The 18,233-nt window shown below is 42.0% G+C and overlaps 1 protein-coding gene across 1 annotated transcript in view; it reads right to left on the bottom strand.

Moving 5' to 3' along the window:
* LOC126271618 (hatching enzyme 1.2-like) overlaps positions 1-17,845 on the bottom strand; it is a 129,261-nt gene extending 111,416 nt beyond the window's left edge. The window contains exon 1 of the mRNA XM_049974166.1: positions 17,737-17,845. Within this exon, the coding sequence (XP_049830123.1) occupies positions 17,737-17,750 (14 nt within the window). The 5' untranslated portion in view covers positions 17,751-17,845. The remainder of the gene's footprint in view (positions 1-17,736) is intronic.
* Positions 17,846-18,233: the final 388 nt, after the last annotated feature.

Consider the following 18,233-nt stretch of genomic DNA (forward strand, 5'->3'; position numbering starts at 1 on the left):
AAAAGGAGGAGTTGCATCATAAGTAAAAGTTGGACACAAAGTCAAGAAGTTGTTTGTGTGCTGATTATAATCTAGAAGCAAGTGCTTGTGAATTGTTACTGCAGAATACTTCTCTAATAACTGTAACAGTTCACAGATTCCCTCTAGGAAACATTCGCAGATTCCTTTAAGAAATATTCTGCTTTTTATAAAAAAATCAAACGCATTATTTGGCCACCTGTCGGACAACAAGATCAGTAGTCTGCGGAAATTTCAATGTAGATTTCTTAAAAAATACGGACAGAAAAAATGGGCTAGAATTATTATTCGGTTGTTTCAATCTAAATCTAGAAGTCAATTTAGCAACTGGTGCACAGCAACATAGTAGGACACTGTTTGAAAACATTTTAATAGACAGTGTTCAGGCTGAAACAATTGTGTACCCAATTGTTAATGGTCTACCTTATCATGATACACAGTTAATGGAAATAAACAACCCTCAGGCAGGTTCATACAATGCATTTAGGCGTATTAACGAGAATGGGATGCAATGCTTTAAGAGTAAGTTAGAAGGAGTTGTATACGATGAGGTACTTATAGAAAGAGATGCTAATGTTAAATTCAGTTTATTGCTTGATAATTTTCTATCAAAATTTAAAAGTTGCATTCCCAAAAATATATTCAGAAGATCTACTAAAAATTAGTAAGTGATGTATAACCAAGGGAATTAAAATCTCATTTAATTGGAAGAGAGAACTTTATATAAAGGCCAGAGTAAGTCAAGCTACCATATTATTTGCATACTACTCTGCACAAAAAATACTGTAGTATCTAAAGACAAAATTATTAAAACGCCCAGAAGTCTACATGTCCTGACAGAAATGAATGATGAAGATAATGAGATTAAAACTATAAGGGATATTGTCGAATGGGAGACAGGACAGCCAGTCAGTGTACAAGATACCATAGCATTTAAACGAAATGACAGTGACGTGACTCATAACTAATAAGATGCAAGTACTTTTAAAACGTAGCAGAAAAAAACAGGGTTAAATGGTTCAGTTGAAGAAGCAAGAGAATACATTAGAAGTTATTGGATAAAACTTGTGAACAACTAGAACTAATACCCTCATTTTTCACTGAAATTAACAGATTTACAAAAATTCTGAAAAAGTAAACTCCTGTGATGTTGATGTCCTTTCAGAAAAAAATTTATCCAGCTTAATAACTAATGTCCTTAGTGAAATGTGCAGTGCATCAATGGTACACGGAACTCTTCCCGACAAGTTAAAACATGCAGTTGTTAAACTTATTCATAAGAAAGGTGACAATACAGACTTAAACAATTACAACCCAGTTTCCCTACTAAAACCTTTGCCAAACTATTCGAAAAAGTAATGTAGTCACACTAAAGAGGAAACAATTTACTTAGGATATCACAGTCTGTATTCCAGAGGGGTTGCTCAAATGAGAATGTGTGATTTTTTTCAAGGCATTTTTGATTGTGTATATCTTGTAAATGTCTTAGAAAAACACAAGTTTTGTGGAACTGGTGGCTTTTCACATGACTGGTTTCAATCATACTTGACAAAAAGAATATAAAAGGTTATGCAGGATAATTCAAATGATGTTGGAGGCGTAAAACATTCTAGCGACAGGAGAACCAGAAATAGAGTCCCACAAGGCTCAATTTTGATCAACTCCTGCTCCTTATGCATGTGAATGAGCTTCTACTTGGCATTCAACATGCGGAATTCATACTTCCTGTAGACAGTTTTGTAATAAACTCCATTAGAGATAAACCAACAGAAGAGATAGTAAATGATTTTTCCAAAAAATGACAAAATTCTCAGAAAATGGATTCTCTCCAATTTTTGAAAAAAAGCACTATATTCAGTCCTGTACACCAAATAGAATTATACCAACAATTGATGTAGCATATGTTAAGCTGTATGCATTGATGAAAATACACTACTGGTCATTAAAATTGCTACACCAAGAAGAAATGCAGCGGGTATTCATTGGACAAATATAGTATACTAGAACTGACATGTGATTACATTTTCACACAATTTGGGTGCATAGATCCTGAGAAATAAATACCCAGAACAACCACCTCTGGCCGTAATAACGGTCCTGATACGCCTGGGCATTGAGTCAAACAGAGCTTGGATGGCGTGTACAGGTACAGCTGCCCATGCAGCTTCAACACGATACCACAGTTCATCAAGAATAGTGACTGGCGTATTGTGACGAGCCAGTTGCTCGGCCACCATTGATCCGACGTTTTCAATTGGTGAGAGATCTGGAGAATGTGCTGGCCAGGGCAGCAGTCGAACATTTTCTGTATCCAGAAAGGCCCGTACAAGACCTGCAACATGCGGTCGTGCATTATCCTGCTGAAATGTAGGGTTCCGCAGGGATCGAATGAAGGGTAGAGCCACGAATCGTAGCACATCTGAAATGTAATGAGGTGACCGAGACGTGTAACCAATGGCACCCCATACCATCACGTCGGATGATACGTCAGTATGGCGATGACGAATACACGCTTCCAATGTGCGTTCACCGCGATCTCGCCAAACACGGATGCGACCATCATGATGCTGTAAACAGAACCTGGATTCATCCGAAAAAATGACGTTTTGCCATTGGTGCACTCAGGTTCGTCGTTGAGTACATCATCGCAAGCGCTCCTGCCTGTAATGCAGTGTCAAGGGTAACCGCAGCCATGGTCTCCGAGCTGATAGTCCATGCTGCTGCAAACGTCATCGAACAGTTCGTGCAGGTGGTTGTTGTCTTGCAAACGTCCCCATCTGTTGACTCATGGATCGAGACTAGGCTGCACGGTCCGTTACAGCCATGCGGATAAGATGCCTGTCATCTCGGAGGCTGCACGGTCCGTTACAGCCATTCGGATAAGATGCCTGTCATCTCGACTGCTACTGATACGAGGCCGTTGGGATCCAGCACGGTGTTCCGTATTACCCTCATGAACCCACCGATTCCATATTCTTCTAACAGTCATTGGATCTCGACCAACAAGAGCAGCAATGTCGCGATACGATAAACCGCAATCGCGAGAGGCTACATCCCGACCTTTATCAAAGTCGGAAACGTGATGGTACGCATTTCTCCTCCTTACACGAGGCATCACAACAACGTTTCACCAGGCAACGCCGGTCAACTGCTGTTTGTGTATGAGAAATCATTGGAAACGGTCCTCATGTCAGCACGTTGCATGTGTCGCCACCGGCGCTAACCTTGTGTGAATGCTCTGAAAAGTTGATCATTTGCATATCACAGCATCTTCTTCCTGTTGGTTAAATTTCGCGTCTGTAGCACGTTATCTTCGTGGTGTAGCAATTTTAATGGCCAGTAGTGTATTAAGTGGGAGAAGCATATTACTGAGCTGATCAAACAGTTGTATTCAACTACTTTTCATCTTAGTGTAATTGCTTATCTTGGAAACAAATGAATCTATCTCCTGACGCACTTTATATATTTTCGCTCAATAATGTCTTGTAGAATAATTTTCTAGTATAACTCATCACTAACAAATGAAGTATTGATTGCACAAAGGCATATGTCATGTAGGTACCTCTTCAAGGAGCTAGGCATTTTAACTCTGCCGTCACAGTACATATATTCGCTAGTAAAATTCGTGATAACTAATCCATCACATACATGTGGTGTTTGTTCTTTCGGATATGTACATGCCGTTGTAATGACCAATGTCTCCGGATGGCTCTATGGACAGTGCAACTGCCTAGTAAGCAGGAAATCCGGGTCGAATCTGGGTCTGGCACAAATTTTCAACTTTCCCCATTGACTTAAAACAATGCCCACTCGCAGCCATTCCTTTGTGTCTTAATCCATCACAATTTGAAAAGAACAATGATGTCCATACCTACAGCACTTGAGGGAAAATGACGTTTATTGCCCATAATAAAGCTGTCAGTGGCTCAGAAAGGAGTTCAATATACAGCACAAAAATTTTTGATCATTTTTCCAGTAACATAAAATGGCTAACAGGCAACAAAGAAAGTTTTAAATCTAACTTAAAATCGTTTCTCTTGAACAACTCTTTGTATTTCACTGATGAATTTCTACATAAAAACTGGTAGCAAGTTGTTGTTGTTGTTGTTGTTGTTGTTGTCTTCTGTCCTGAGACTGGTTTGATGCAGCTCTCCATGCTACTCTATCCTGTGCAAGCTTCTTCATCTCCCAGTACTTACTGCAACCTACATACTTCTGAATCTGCTTAGTGTATTCATCTCTTGTTCTCCCTCTACGATTTTTACCCTCCACGCTGCCTTCCAATGCTAAATTTGTGATCCCTTGATGCCTCAGAACATGTTCTACTAACCGGTCCCTTCGTCTTGTCAATTTGTGCCACAAACTCCTCTTCTCCCCAATTCTATTCAATAAGAAATAAAATAAAATAAAAATTGTTTTTAAGTGTAATTGCATGAGTATGACTGAAATAAAAATTTGTTCATTAATGTTAACGCTAATCGTAGATACATATCCCGTAAACTGATTCTTTGCATATAATTTCGATAAAACTATTGTCCAAATAATCTACGCTAATTAGTTGTCAAAATAATCTACTAAACAACTAATAACCTACTTGCAGTAGACGAAATGGACCACACTACGCAATAGATTATATTTAATGCAATCAGATTTTAAAAGTGTACTGTTCCAGTATTTAATTCAGTTCAAACAGAGCACGGTCTAATACAGTTACAGAATTTGACACAGTGACCTGAGCGTCTTTAAATAAGACAGAGACAAAGCTGTCCATGTTTGTACCTTCGTCAAAATCTGTAAGTCTAGCTGACTTCATATCTATGTTACTTTGTTTTTAATGTCTGTAAAAACGCAAAAAATCAATTTCGACAAATAAATGTGCACAACCAACAACTCCTACATCGGAAACGTATGTAGGATGACATTGGAAAGTATGGTTTGGCGATGCGCAGTTTCTCATATATTATAACACACAACATACTAATGTACACTGTTATAAATGAATGTAAGAGAGCTATATGTATAATTGATCGCTAAGCACATGAACAGATTTTCCTACTTCTTTGCTGGAAAATATGTAAATTGTAACATCAAAGTTCATTTGACGATCAAAGTCGATTCCACGGTACCTAATCCTAAAGATGATAAAGCATTTTGCGTTATTGTGGGTCGTATAACTTTTTATTCTTTACAAATAATCTTTTAGCCTCAGACACAGACGCTGGTGGGAAACAAAATTTTCTTGGAGGCTGCAGCTCCTTTTTTTTTACTTACAAATTGTACATAAGAGTTGAAGTGGAGTCAGACAATGTCAGCGTCTTGAACTGTTTTTATTTGATTCATTTACCGAACTATATCATAAGTGACGTCATTGCTATTTTTCAGCTGTCCTTTGTTCTGAAGTACAGCAGCAAAGTCAGGCATTTGGAAAAGAGGTTGACGCATAATTGAAGAAATACCGCAGTCCGTAATCGAATGTCTGTAGCTGCTTACCCATTCTCACGATTGTTGGACAGAGAAGATGGCAGTCTTTTCATCATTAATTGAAACGTTGTCAATGTTAACGGCCTCGCCGCAGTAGTAACGCCTGTTCCCGTCAGATCACAGAAGATAAGAACTGCTAGCACTTGGGTGGGTTACCATCCGGTCGGCCGAGCGCTGTTGGCAAGCGGGCTGCACTCAGCCCTAGTGAACCAAACTGAGGAGCTACTTGATTGAGGAGTAGCGGATCCGGTCTCGTAAACCGACATACGGCCGGGAGAGCGGTGTGCTGACCACATGCCCCTCCATATGTGCATCCAGTGACGCATTCGGGCTGAGAATGTCGCGGCGGCCGGTCGGTACCGTTGAGCCTTTCAAGGCCTGTTCGGACGGAGTTCTAATTCGGTTTAAGAAACTGAACTCGCCTTTACTCACATTTCTTTTTTCAAAGGTATTTAATGTGCTAAGTGGTCCACTTGCGTGATGCCGCTCTTCTTGCAGCAGTCTCCGCGACCTTCTCCCCGCACTCTCGTGACGCTTGCTCACACCACAAACGAAGACGACAACGTACCGAAACTGCCTCTAAGGAGTCAGTCACATCCCTATATGCTAAAAATTAAAACCTGATGCTGATCGGTTGTCCATGTTGCTGTCACTTTGTCTATGGAGTTCCTTATATTTAGTTTTTGATTCGTTATTTTCCTGTCGCCTATGCTGTGTGGCTTCTTTCAGTTCCACCACTCTTCTCTATAGTGAAATCATTTGCTCACTAATAACTGCAACGCATCAGCATACTCAACCAACTGCGTGGTCCCTATACCTATGTTTGCAGGTATTTGCAGTTTTTGTATAATTGCTACTAAGTGCAAATTGAAAAGCATAACGGAAGGAACATCACCGTATCTAAGTCCTTTATTGATATCGAAACAGTCGGTTACTTCCCCACCCTCTGTCACCATTGCCTTGGAACCTACCAATATTGCCATAAAAATCGTAATATATTTGAATGCATGCCAAGCTGTTTTATGCCTTCTAACATTTCTTCCCTACTTAGACTATCAAAGGTCTGCCTGAAGTCCAGTTAAATGGTGTTCAGTTCTATATCATATTCATATACTTCTTTCTGTATTTGTCTCAGTACGAATATGCGGCTGATAGTTGACCTGTTAGGCCTAAAACCACACATAATCATCCACCATATCTCCTACGTATGGGACTAGTCTGTTGTACAGGATTCCGGATAAAACACTGTATGCGACAATCAACAGAGCTATCCCTCAGTAGTCAGATCAACATGCCTTGCGCCTTTGTTATGTATGGGCTGGAATACACCCGTAGTCCATTCTCCTAGAATTATTCCTTAATTCCAGATTAAACACACTAGTTTATGTGTCCTTTTATTCAAAGTAGTGCCATCTCTCTTTACAAATTCGGCACTCATTCCACCATTTCCCACAGATTTGTGATTTTTTATTAAATTGAGCACGTTCTACACTTCTGCAAGAGAAGACACTTCTCTTTTTGGTTGAGCTGTACGGCATTTCCATTGCTCCCCGTTACTGTGATTGCCCTCAAACATTTTTCAAAAATATTCTCTCGATCTGTCATTGCTTTCCTCTTATCTGTCAGCAGGTTTATATATTTGTCGTTGCAGCTTGCAAGGTTTTACGTCTATACCCTTGTGTCCCTTCTTTTAATTTCTTATCAAATTTTCGACTCTCGTTCCTACTACAATGCTCTTTCATATCTTCAAAGTTCCTTTTTAAGGCTTCTCTTTTCTTTCCTCTACATACCCTTGCCGCTCCTATTCTTTTTTTATTAGACGTAGCCAGTTCCATTCTCCTATATCATAGAGACATTTTAATCTTGATTCTTTTTTCTAATATAATTCTCATTTACCGTTCCGTCTCAATAGCACAGTTTTAATTATCTTACATGTTTTCTTCACTCTGGATGATTTCAGATCTTCTTTCTTCTGTTGCACCACCTGTCTACATTCATCATCATACCAATGCTCATAACTAGGTATTCCAGGTTCTCCTATTAGGTCCTCTGCCACATTTATGACATTATTCTTAATACATGTCCATTCCTTATTTGTGGCATTAGTGTTCGCCACTGTCTGTAATTTGTGTTTCTGGTTATGATATTTAAAGCCATATTTCTGTCTTCCAATTTTTCTACATTCCATTTCAGCATTCTCATAGTTTTCCTATTATACGCCATAGAAATCCTTTGCCTCATTTTTTCAGCTACAAGCTAGTGAGCAGAATCTGATGTTGCCCCGCGAAACGTGCGTGCATTTGTGCATTTTCAGTGTCATTTCCCCATCTTTAGGATACCAATATATGGTCAGTTTTATTTGTATCATTCGTTCCCGGCACTTTCCAGGATCCTTTGTGAATATTTTTTTCTTGGGAAACATGTGCTTACTGGTTCGATATCACTGGCAGCCACGAACTGGACAACTCTCAGCTAATTAGAACTTGTTTCCGTAGGCAAGCTATCCTTACCGGAAAGGAAGTGGAAAGCTTCTTCTTTTTCGAACAGTGAGTTATAGTCTCCTACGACTATTCTTTAATCATGCGGACGGAGCCTTTCACAGACATCGTGTAGCTGGTCGTAAAATCCTCATCTGGGCCTTCTGTTGGAGCGTACGTATTTATAAAAGGCGTATTATGAAATCTTCTTTTTATTCTGAACGGAAAAAGTAAGTAATTTGGGAGGTAGATGGAGAAGTAACTGTAGATGTGGAAAACGCAAAATATCTTGGAATATTCTTTAATAAAGAATGATGAAATCACTGGTAGGATTAACAAAGATCGAGAGGTAACAAGAGCAATAAAGTCTGTTTTGTGGAACAAAAAGATAAGAAGAACAAAGAAGAAAAGATTGTATGCGTAGTGCAGCTTTCTAAGGAGAAGAAAAAAGCTTGCCACTGACCACTGAAATGGATTACCTTTGACGAAGTTCTTGCTGTACTAAGATGGACGGGATAAGAATCCGACAAAGGATGAACACTAATTGGGAGATCTGTGACAACGTCCGAAGAAAGCAGCTGCTGTAATTTGGCCATGTAACAGGATGAATAACAGGATATCAAATAGGATGTACAATGGAAAAAAGTGGTCGCCTACGTCGCAACTAGCAAAGAGATTTGGAGGAGGCAATGAAAGCAAGGAATATGAACGTTGAGGAAAGCCAAGACAGAAGAACATGGCGATAGGGAGAGGAGAAGCGGCACCAGCCATAGGTAATCGGCAAGAAGAGGAAGAGGAAGAGGAAGAGGAAGAAGAAGAAGAAGAAGATGTGCTTATAGTGTTGACTGCTCCGGGAATCAGAAGTGTGTTTCTTGTCGCGCTAGTTAAGCATACATATTTCTTAACATGCCTGTTCTCATCGGCAATCGCAGATGCTATAATATCTTTATAGTCACTGAAATTCTGAGTTAACAGAAACGTAAAGCTTGAGTCTCTTTGTGCTCTAGAGATGTAATACGTTATTCTCACGAGTCGGTTCTGCACTACCTGCCAAGGAGCAATTATCTGGATTCCGACGATTGAGCAATATGTCGCACAGTGAAGCACAGTTTCTACAGAAAAGACTGCACCAGCTTTGTATTGCAGCGTAGCAAATAGTTCAAGGAAATATGTTAAAATGGTTCAAATGGCTCTGAGCACTATGGGACTCAACTGCTGTAGTCATCATTCCCCTAGAACTTACAACTACTTAAACCTAACTAACCTAAGGACATCACACACATCCATGCCCGAGGCAGGATTCGAACCTGCGACCGTAGCAGTCGCACGGTTTCGGACTGCGCGCCTAGAACCGCGAGACCACCGCGGCCGGCAAAGGAAATATGTGATACGAGTACAACAAGAGCAAATATAGCATCATTACATTTCCAAGAAGTCTTATAGCGCTGTAGAAATACGCAATGCTTATGTTTATGCAATACCTCAGACAGAATAGCACTGTTTCCTGCTGCAGTTACCGTATAGAGCGTAGAATGAAGTAGAGAAATTTGCGAGAAAGTTTCCAATAAAGCAGCGGTGCTCTTGGCGTATTCACTTGCATTTCGTAGGGAAGGTTATACTTACATATGCAATTTTCCCTATAATACAGTCGTTCTAAAGACTGGATTGTCCTTACCATTCAGACTGATGACATTAACCATCTAGGTAAACTACACATACTCTTACACTCTGTTTCGAAACAAATATTATAAGAAGGAAAAATATTATTTCTGTAAAAAAAAAAGAAAACCTACGTTAAATACTCAGATCTGATCTGCGAAACTGCAGAGCAGAGGTAATTAAACTATTTTTTTGAACTATTGTACCCTTTGGCAGTTGTATTGCAGACATCAAGAGATCTGATACTGGGAACATGGTCCGTGTGTTGGCTAGCGGAGGACAAATGTGGACGTAGACATCCACTATCAGCATTGGTCATATATTGAAATTCTTACATTTTTCGACCGTGTCCATTCGGCTTCACGTTTCGCCTCGAGTCAATGCAAAGAAGTGGTGCTATATTGTAGACTGTATTTCTTGGAGTGAAGCCTTTTATTGTACATCATCGTAACTGGTTTCATGATTTCCTATCAAAAAGAAAACAGTTCGCATTAAATTACGGAAAGCAGCCGAGACAAGCAGATGTATTATCTGGCGTTCCTCAAGGATGTGTTATTGTGTAGACACCATTCTGTTCGTAATATGTTTAAACGATTTGCAAACAATCTGAGCAGCCCTCTTAGATTTGTTTGCATATGACGATGTTGTTTACCATCTAGTAGCGTCATCAGCATATCAAAACCAGTTGCAAAATTATTTAGACAAGATATTTGCTTGGTGGTGCAAAAAGTGACAATGGAATGTAAATACTAAAAAGTGTGATGTCATCCAAATGAGTACTAAAACGAATCCGTTAAATTTAGGTTGCGCCATAAATCACAGAAATTCAAAGCCAAGCAGTTCACATAAATATCTAAAGGCTACAATTTCGAGAAATTTAAATTGGAATGATCACATAAAAAATGTTATCAGGAAGGCGTACCAAATATTGCGTTATGCTGGCAGGACACCTAGAAAGTGCAACAGATCTACTAAAGGGACTGCCAACACTACACTTGTGCGTCCTCTTATGATGTACTGCTGTGGTATATGGCATCCTTACTAGATAGGACTGACGGAGGGCATCGAAAAAGTACAAAGAAGGGCAGCTTGTTTTGTATTATCATAAAAAGTATGAAATAGGCGAGATGGGGTGGCAATCACTAAACCAAGGGCGTTTCTCATCACAGCGAAATTATTTCACGAAATTTTCATCCCCAACGTTCTCCGAATACGAAAATATTTTGTTGACTGCTAGTTGCGAAGGAGAAATTAGCGTCGCAATAAAATAGGGATAGTCAGAGTCCGTATGGAAAGATTTAAGTATCCGTTTTTCTCACCTGCTATCGGAGAGTGTGAAAGTGATTCGATAAACCTTCTGCCAAGCACTTTAAGTTTGAACTGCAGAGCAGTCACGTAGCTGTAGATGTAGGGAAGCATGGTGGCCACAGAAGAACCACGGGAAACTGGATGCCCGACCGTGAGTACTGACTCCTTCGTCGGCGGGCAGTTCCCTCGGTAGTTGTGTAGTGATTTCCCGAAGTTACTTAGGGCAAATTCCGGGATGGTTCCTTTGCAAAGGATGCAGCCGATTTACTTCTCCATCCTTCAGTAATTCGAGCTTTGCTCCACCTATAATGAGCTTGTAGCCGACGGCATAATAAACTCTAATCTTCCTTTCGTTCTTTCGGTAGCTGTGGTGTTCTGCATCTTGGAGGACACTTTAACAACTCTCGAGTGATTTGACATCAATGAAACATAAGGAGCTGTACACTCCAAGATCAGTACTAACTCAAAAACCAGAGTAGCACGAAGCAGTAACTACAAATTCACAGGAATGACTGGCAACGGAACTAATGGCATAGCAACAGCCGAAATAGAGCTGATTCAACGAAGAACAAATATAAGATGACAGTTCTTAGGGATTAATGTGTCGTTACTGGAGAAAATTACCTCATTAACACTGGTTTTCTGTACTTTTATTTTATATAACTTCCAATTAATACTAGGTTTATGAGACACACTTTACATGAGAGACTTAAACAACAAGAATAAATTTTTCGACATTCGTCGTTATGTAGTGAATCTAATCCTTCCTCTCTTCCCGCTTTTTGTTCTTGAACGATTTCAACTTCCCCGCATGTTACTGTGAGTGTTACGAAGACATTCCTCGTAGTGTTTTCTCAAGCACTCTTCAAAAATCGCGAACACAGCCGTCACAAGCAGGGACACAGCGACCATTCGGTATTAACGTGCGGATAAGCCGTCGCAGGACATGTTCAAAATTGCTTTATTGCAAGTTTCCCTTATCAGACGAGAGCATATTCATATTTTCATTTGCATGACAGCAATACGTTAAAGGTATAAAGCTCCACTCGGTAGCATCATCACCACAAAGTTCATTCACGATGGAACCGATGGGACCTTTGTACCTTCAATGAGTTGTCATCAGGACAATGCATGTAGGTGCTCAAGTTTGTTGAGCGAAACTTGTAACAAAGAAAATTAATGCACTACCTGTGGCGGGTTATCTTACCTGCAGATTAATTCTTGAAACAGTTGGTCTAATATCACTTCACATGACAGCAGCCGAAGTGATAGAGATGTTTTATACTATGACACCAGCAGTATCTCGGAATAATAATTGACATCATGAAATGCTGTCGCTCCTCATTAGATCTTGATGCTGCAGCGAATTGCTCAGGAGTAGACATCTGAGACGCGGAAGGACGTCACTTTCTCCCACAGAAGCTGCTTGGCCGTCCAGGGAGAGAGTGTCTCCTGTCTCTGGATGATTTCGCTGGTCCGTTTGTAGCAAACAATACAAAGTAAGCTTCTGCCTCTATTCTACACTCGATGCTAAAGATATTTGCTCTCATTGAGAGAACAACGTAAAACAGCCAAGAAACTAATGTTATACATGAATACCAGTAGTTGGAAACAAGTAAGTTGCAGCGCAATCACACGTCGAAATGCACCTGGCCTTTTTGAAAAAAGAGGCACAAGAGTCATACAAACCAAAGAATTTTCCAGGAGCACACTGACATTCTGTTGTTGACTGCGACCAGTACGGTCGGACAAAATAAATGTGACGCTAGGTAAGAAGTCGGTTGTGGCCTCCAATGAAGAACAAACATTCAATGGCTACATTATCTCTCACGTAATCCTATGCAATTTCGGTTGTGTTAAGGTTGTTAATTGCACTGCTGGTCTGAGTGACCGAGCGGTTCTAGGCGCTTCAGTCTGGAACCGCGTGATTGCTACGGTCGCAGGTTCGAATCCTGCCTCGGGCATGGATGTTTGTGATGTCCTTAAGTTAGGTAAGTTTAAGTAGTTTTAACTTGTAGGGGACTGATGACCTCAGAAGTTAAGTCCCATAGTGCTCAGAGTCATTTGAACCATTTGAGAACTCACCGAGTGGGGTGGCGCAGTGGTTAGCACAGTGCACTCGCATTCGGAAGGACGACGACTCAAACTATTTGTTAATGGCACTAATATTAGTATCCATGTTGGAACCAGCAGTCGCAAATGATGGCAGAAATCTTTCCCATGTTGCCTAACGGTCCTTCACTAAGGAGACACCGACTATCGAACCGCTTTAATGTGAGTCATGTAAACAACGGTAACAAATGCTGGAAAGTCTCTGAAACTCTACAGGGACCAGATTTCTTGATGAATGTCTGTCATGCTTTACACGAAATATCCAACTAAAGTAGTTCACTGCCAACTTGAGTATTCATAAATCCCTTATCAATACAACATTCGGAAACTCTTAAAAGTAAAATAATGTCACAGGGCAGTAGAAGAGTAGCAAAAATTTGTAAATCAGTAATGGTTTTAGAGCTCTGAGACTTGCCTGTTAACACATCTTACAACGTATTACAAATCGGAATATAATAATTTGGAATTAGACAGTTACCTCCACAGAAACTCTACAAGGGTTCAAAAGACATCGAATATTTGAAATACAATTGCTAACGATCCGGACCAACTGTAAATTCTGTGTTTACACCATTTGTGAATCTTAGGAATCTGGCGGCAACGACAAATTGTCGATGCTGTCTTAGTGGTGCATCCGCTACAAAAATCGCAAATTTTCAGGCCATAGCTGCAGCTCCTGTGACAAGTATCACGGCATTACGTGGAGTTCATGGAAGTAGAAGAGAACCTAAACTTGGTGTCCTCCGGGTGAAGAGGCGTCAGACGCATTTTCTCTGGTGTTTCCCCAGATATTAAAAATTTCGTTCATGGGGTGTGTAGCAACAGTCATCCAAAACAGGTACTGCTCATCGCGTCTTTCATGCGACGTCCAACGTCGACGGCAAGCGTCGGTTTGCTTTCCTTTATAAACAAAATTCGTTTTAAAGCGGAATGTTACGCGTCAATTCGACAGATCGGTCCCAAATTAACCCTGTGCGATATTCGTTTCATCGACATATATTAACAGGGAAAATAAAACACGAAGAATAACGAGTCCCCCTGCAGCGCTGCTATATGGCGTTGGCAGTCTGCGCGGACCCGGGAGCTGCCATCGCTGCTGCGGTACTGGTTATTCTTCGTGTTTTATTATCCCTGTCAATATATGTCGATGAAACGAATATCGCACTGGGTTAATTTGGGACCACTCGCAATGGGTTAATTTGGGACCACTCTATCAAACGGGTGCAAAAATTCCACTTTAAAAATCTTGTTGTTCGTAATGGGAAAGAAACCAACGCTTTCCGTCGATATTGGGCATTGCATGAGATACGTCATGAGTAGTTTGGTCTGACTCCATCTACACATTGCAAATACGAAATTGCAAATGTCTGCCGAAACACCGGAGCGAATGCGCCTGACGACTCTTACAAGGGAACCTCCCCACCGCAACCTCTTCAGATTTAGTTATAAGTAGGCACAGTGGATAGGCCCTGAAAAACTGAACACAGATCAATCGAGAAAACAGGAAGAAGTTGTGTAGAACTATGAAAAAAATAAGCAAAATGGACAAACTGAGCAGTCCACGGGCAAAATAGGCAACATCAAGGACAATGCGAGCACTGCAGCGTTGTAGTCCCGTGGTTAGCGCGAGCAGCTGCGGAACGAAAGGTCCTTGGTTCGAATCTTCCCTCGAGTGATAAGTTTAATTTTTTATATAATCAACTTCACTCTCCAAAATTCTAGGACATATTCAGATTTGCTTGGACATATGCAGGATTTGACGGTCTGCACATGGAACAATTTGAAAACGTTAAAAACATATGTTTTGACAGAGCACAGGGAAAACTGTGCGACTGTAAAACTGTTGCATTCATTTGTTGCAGTTTATATGACAAACTGCTATGTTTTCATCACTTTATTTGGAGTGATTATCACACCTACAATAAAACCTAAATCGGGCAAGCTAGAAGAATCTTTTTACCCATTCGCCAAGTGTACAAGTTAGGTGGGTCGACAACATATTCCTGTCATGTGACGCACATGCCGTCACCAGTGTCGTATAGAATATACCAGACGTGTATTCCTGTGGAGGAATCGGTTGACCTATGACCTTGCGATCAAATGTTTTCGGTTCCCACTGGGAGAGGCACGTCCTTTCGTCTACTAATCGCACGGTTTTGCGGTGCGGTCGCAAAACACAGACACTAAACTTATTACAGTGAACAGAGACGTCAATGAACGAACGGACAGCTCATAACTTTGGGAAATTAAAGAAAGTAAAATTTTCACTCGAGGAAAGACTTGAACCAAGGACTTCATTTTCCGCAGCTGCTCACGCTAACCACGGGACACGGCGGTCCTTAGCGCAGCCTCTCCTTGATGTTGCATATCTTGCCTATGGACTACTCAGTTTGTACATTTTGCTTATTTTTTTCATAGTTCTACACAACTTCTTCCTGTTTTCTCGATTGATCTGTTTTCAGTTTTTCAAGGCCTATCCACTGTGCCAACTTATAACTAAATCTGAACGGGGTGCAATGGGGAGGTTCCCTTGTTAGAAGGGGCACCCGACACACACAGGTAGGTCAGGAACAGCGTGAATGGTGTGCAGGATTGGCAGTTGCCCTCGCAAATTCAAGCTGCCCACCAGAAACAGTTAGTGTCTGTTGTTCTCATAGTATAGATCAGGGCTTCTCAACCTTTTCAGCTGGTGGACCCCTTCTTCAGACGAAAATCCATGGCGGACCCCTAGTCAGTCAAGAGCACAGTAACTTTAAATTTCAGAGCGCAACCCATGGGAACTGATAGCTTCTTAATGCAAGTTTCATGTTCCCAATGGCCCCCCTCTCCACCCCCTAACCCCCCCCCCCCCCCCTCCGGAAGTATCAATAGTCTTTGGTTTAGAGATGAATGAAAACAACTTGAAGGTCAAAAATCGACTTATGAAATAGGTAGTGCACCGACAAAGCAAGTTTAACATTTAATGACGCCTGTGGCCGCTTACGTGCCAGAGAGCGCTGTGGTTGGTCGACAAAGTTCGCTCGGCGCATGAGTAAAAGGTTTCGGCGCATCTACCTCCGTGAGCCGGCGCACAAACGGCCCCCGTATTGTTGCGAAACAGTCGATCAGAGAAGCAGCAGTCTCCGGCACTAAACTGTGTATTCGTTCTCCCCTTAGGAACCGCAAAGGCTCCTTGGGAATACGACCTGAAGTAAAAGTACACATGTTTTCCACACACAAAAAAGTGATGAATTTGATTTTCACACTTTTATTCAATAATTTTGCTCATTATTTTACACGATTTGGTGAAAGGTGGCCGCGGACCCCGTAGAAAGAGCCGGCGGACCCCTAAGGGGTCCGCAGACCACACGTTGGGAAGCCCTGGTAGAGATGATAGCTCGGATCCGATCCTTACTACCTCTCTTGTCAACTGTTTGTGTCGCTCTCTTGTTCGGTTTTAGGAAACCAAAGGAAGAACACGTTGTGGCTCACCATCTCCGGTGGGCCGCTTGAATTTGAACGCACAACTGCCTGACTGCCTAACGTGAATACAATTAAATGCGAAAACTGCACAACGTATCGGAGTACAGAGGAAATTTCTGTTGGGTTGGGATGATTTGACGGAAGAGACCAAACTGCGAGGTCATCGGTCTTAATGGATTAGGGAAGGATGGGGAAGGAAGTCGGCCGTACCCTTTCGAAGCAACCATCCCTGCATTTGCCTGAAGCGATTTAGGGAAATCGGAAAAAAACTAAATCAGGATGGCCAGACGCGGGATTAAACCGTCAACCTCCCACCTGAGAGTCCACTCTGCTAACCACTGCGCCACCTCGCTCAGTGAAATTGCTGTCCTATATGGGAATATACATAATGAATGTACGACGCAGGTTGTATTCACATGACTGACGATATATGGATGTTTGGATCTAGCCGCGAGCTGTATTCGGGCGGCATAATGGAAATGCGACCGCCCGCAGTAAGCGGGAAATTCGGGTTCGAGTCCCGGACCATACCTCATCGCTAGCTCTGTGGCAACGTGCTGACCTGTGAAAAAGCGTCTGATATGACGGCACGGTATCTCAGCGTGTTACCCGGCACGGTAACACAGCGTGTTCGGTCAGAGGGTTAGCTACCCTCTGTAATAAATAAACTGAGTAAATGGATCAACGACGAACTAAAACGGGTGTCTTGCGACGTCCGCCCCAAGCACATACAAAGAACAAAACGAGATTTAAAAAAAAAAGAAAAAGAAAAGAAACAGAAAGAAAGAAAGCGTGTTCGGTCATAGAGCTAGTTGGCCTCTGTATAAAAATCTGAGTGAAAGGATCAACAAACGAGCTCTAGCGGATGTCATGTGACGTCCGCAACGACCAAACATAACGATAAACAACGAATAAAATGTGAAAAAAAGAGAAAAATATGGTAAGGCGACCGCCCGTGGTAAGCGGGAAGTTCCGGTTCGAGTCCTCGTCCAGCCGAAATTTTTACTGTCGTTATTCCACTGCACAGTAGACAGTCGTCCGTATTCGCAAAGGAAAATGTATTTCGTGTATTTTTTTGTTTTTGGCGGTAGTATCAGGTATCGTTGACTTAAGTGGCACGGCAGCACGTTCGTTACGCCTGTGCATATAACCGTGTTGTGTAAAGCAGCTGAACGGAGACTACTGTTACCAGTAGACGCATGGCAAAGCTGGCGCGTACCTGCGTAAAGTCATGGGCGGTTTCGTCGGCGTCGGCTGCGGTGGCGCGTGTGTGTTCGTGTGTGCGCGCGGCGACGTCTCGGCCTCTTGCGACGCTGGCTGGCTGGGTAGCTGCGCGGAGCACAGTGTGCGGTGGCGAGGGCGGAGCGCCGCTTTATAGGGGACCGCCACAGCGGGAGGCACCACACCACACCACACACCACACCACACCAGCCGCCCACGCAGAGTCCAGGGGCCGCCGGCCGGTCGAGTGGTTCTGCACACGTCGCGCCGCGGCTTCCCGCTACTGGTGAGCCGCCCTCCCCCCCCCCCCCCCCCCCATTTCCCCTCAACCCACTCCTAGCCAAGCCACAAACATTCGTTTCAACGAGTCGTAGGAATAAAGAGGAGAATGTACTTTATTCTAACAATGTCGGAGAATATTCGCAGGTTCGCAGGACTAAAGCGAGTTCGAAAAAATAGTACTTCACCCGACAATGTTCTTAGCTTGAGTTAAGG

The sequence above is a fragment of the Schistocerca gregaria genome, chromosome 1, assembly GCF_023897955.1.
Source record: "Schistocerca gregaria isolate iqSchGreg1 chromosome 1, iqSchGreg1.2, whole genome shotgun sequence".
Taxonomy (NCBI): Eukaryota; Metazoa; Arthropoda; class Insecta; order Orthoptera; family Acrididae; genus Schistocerca; species Schistocerca gregaria.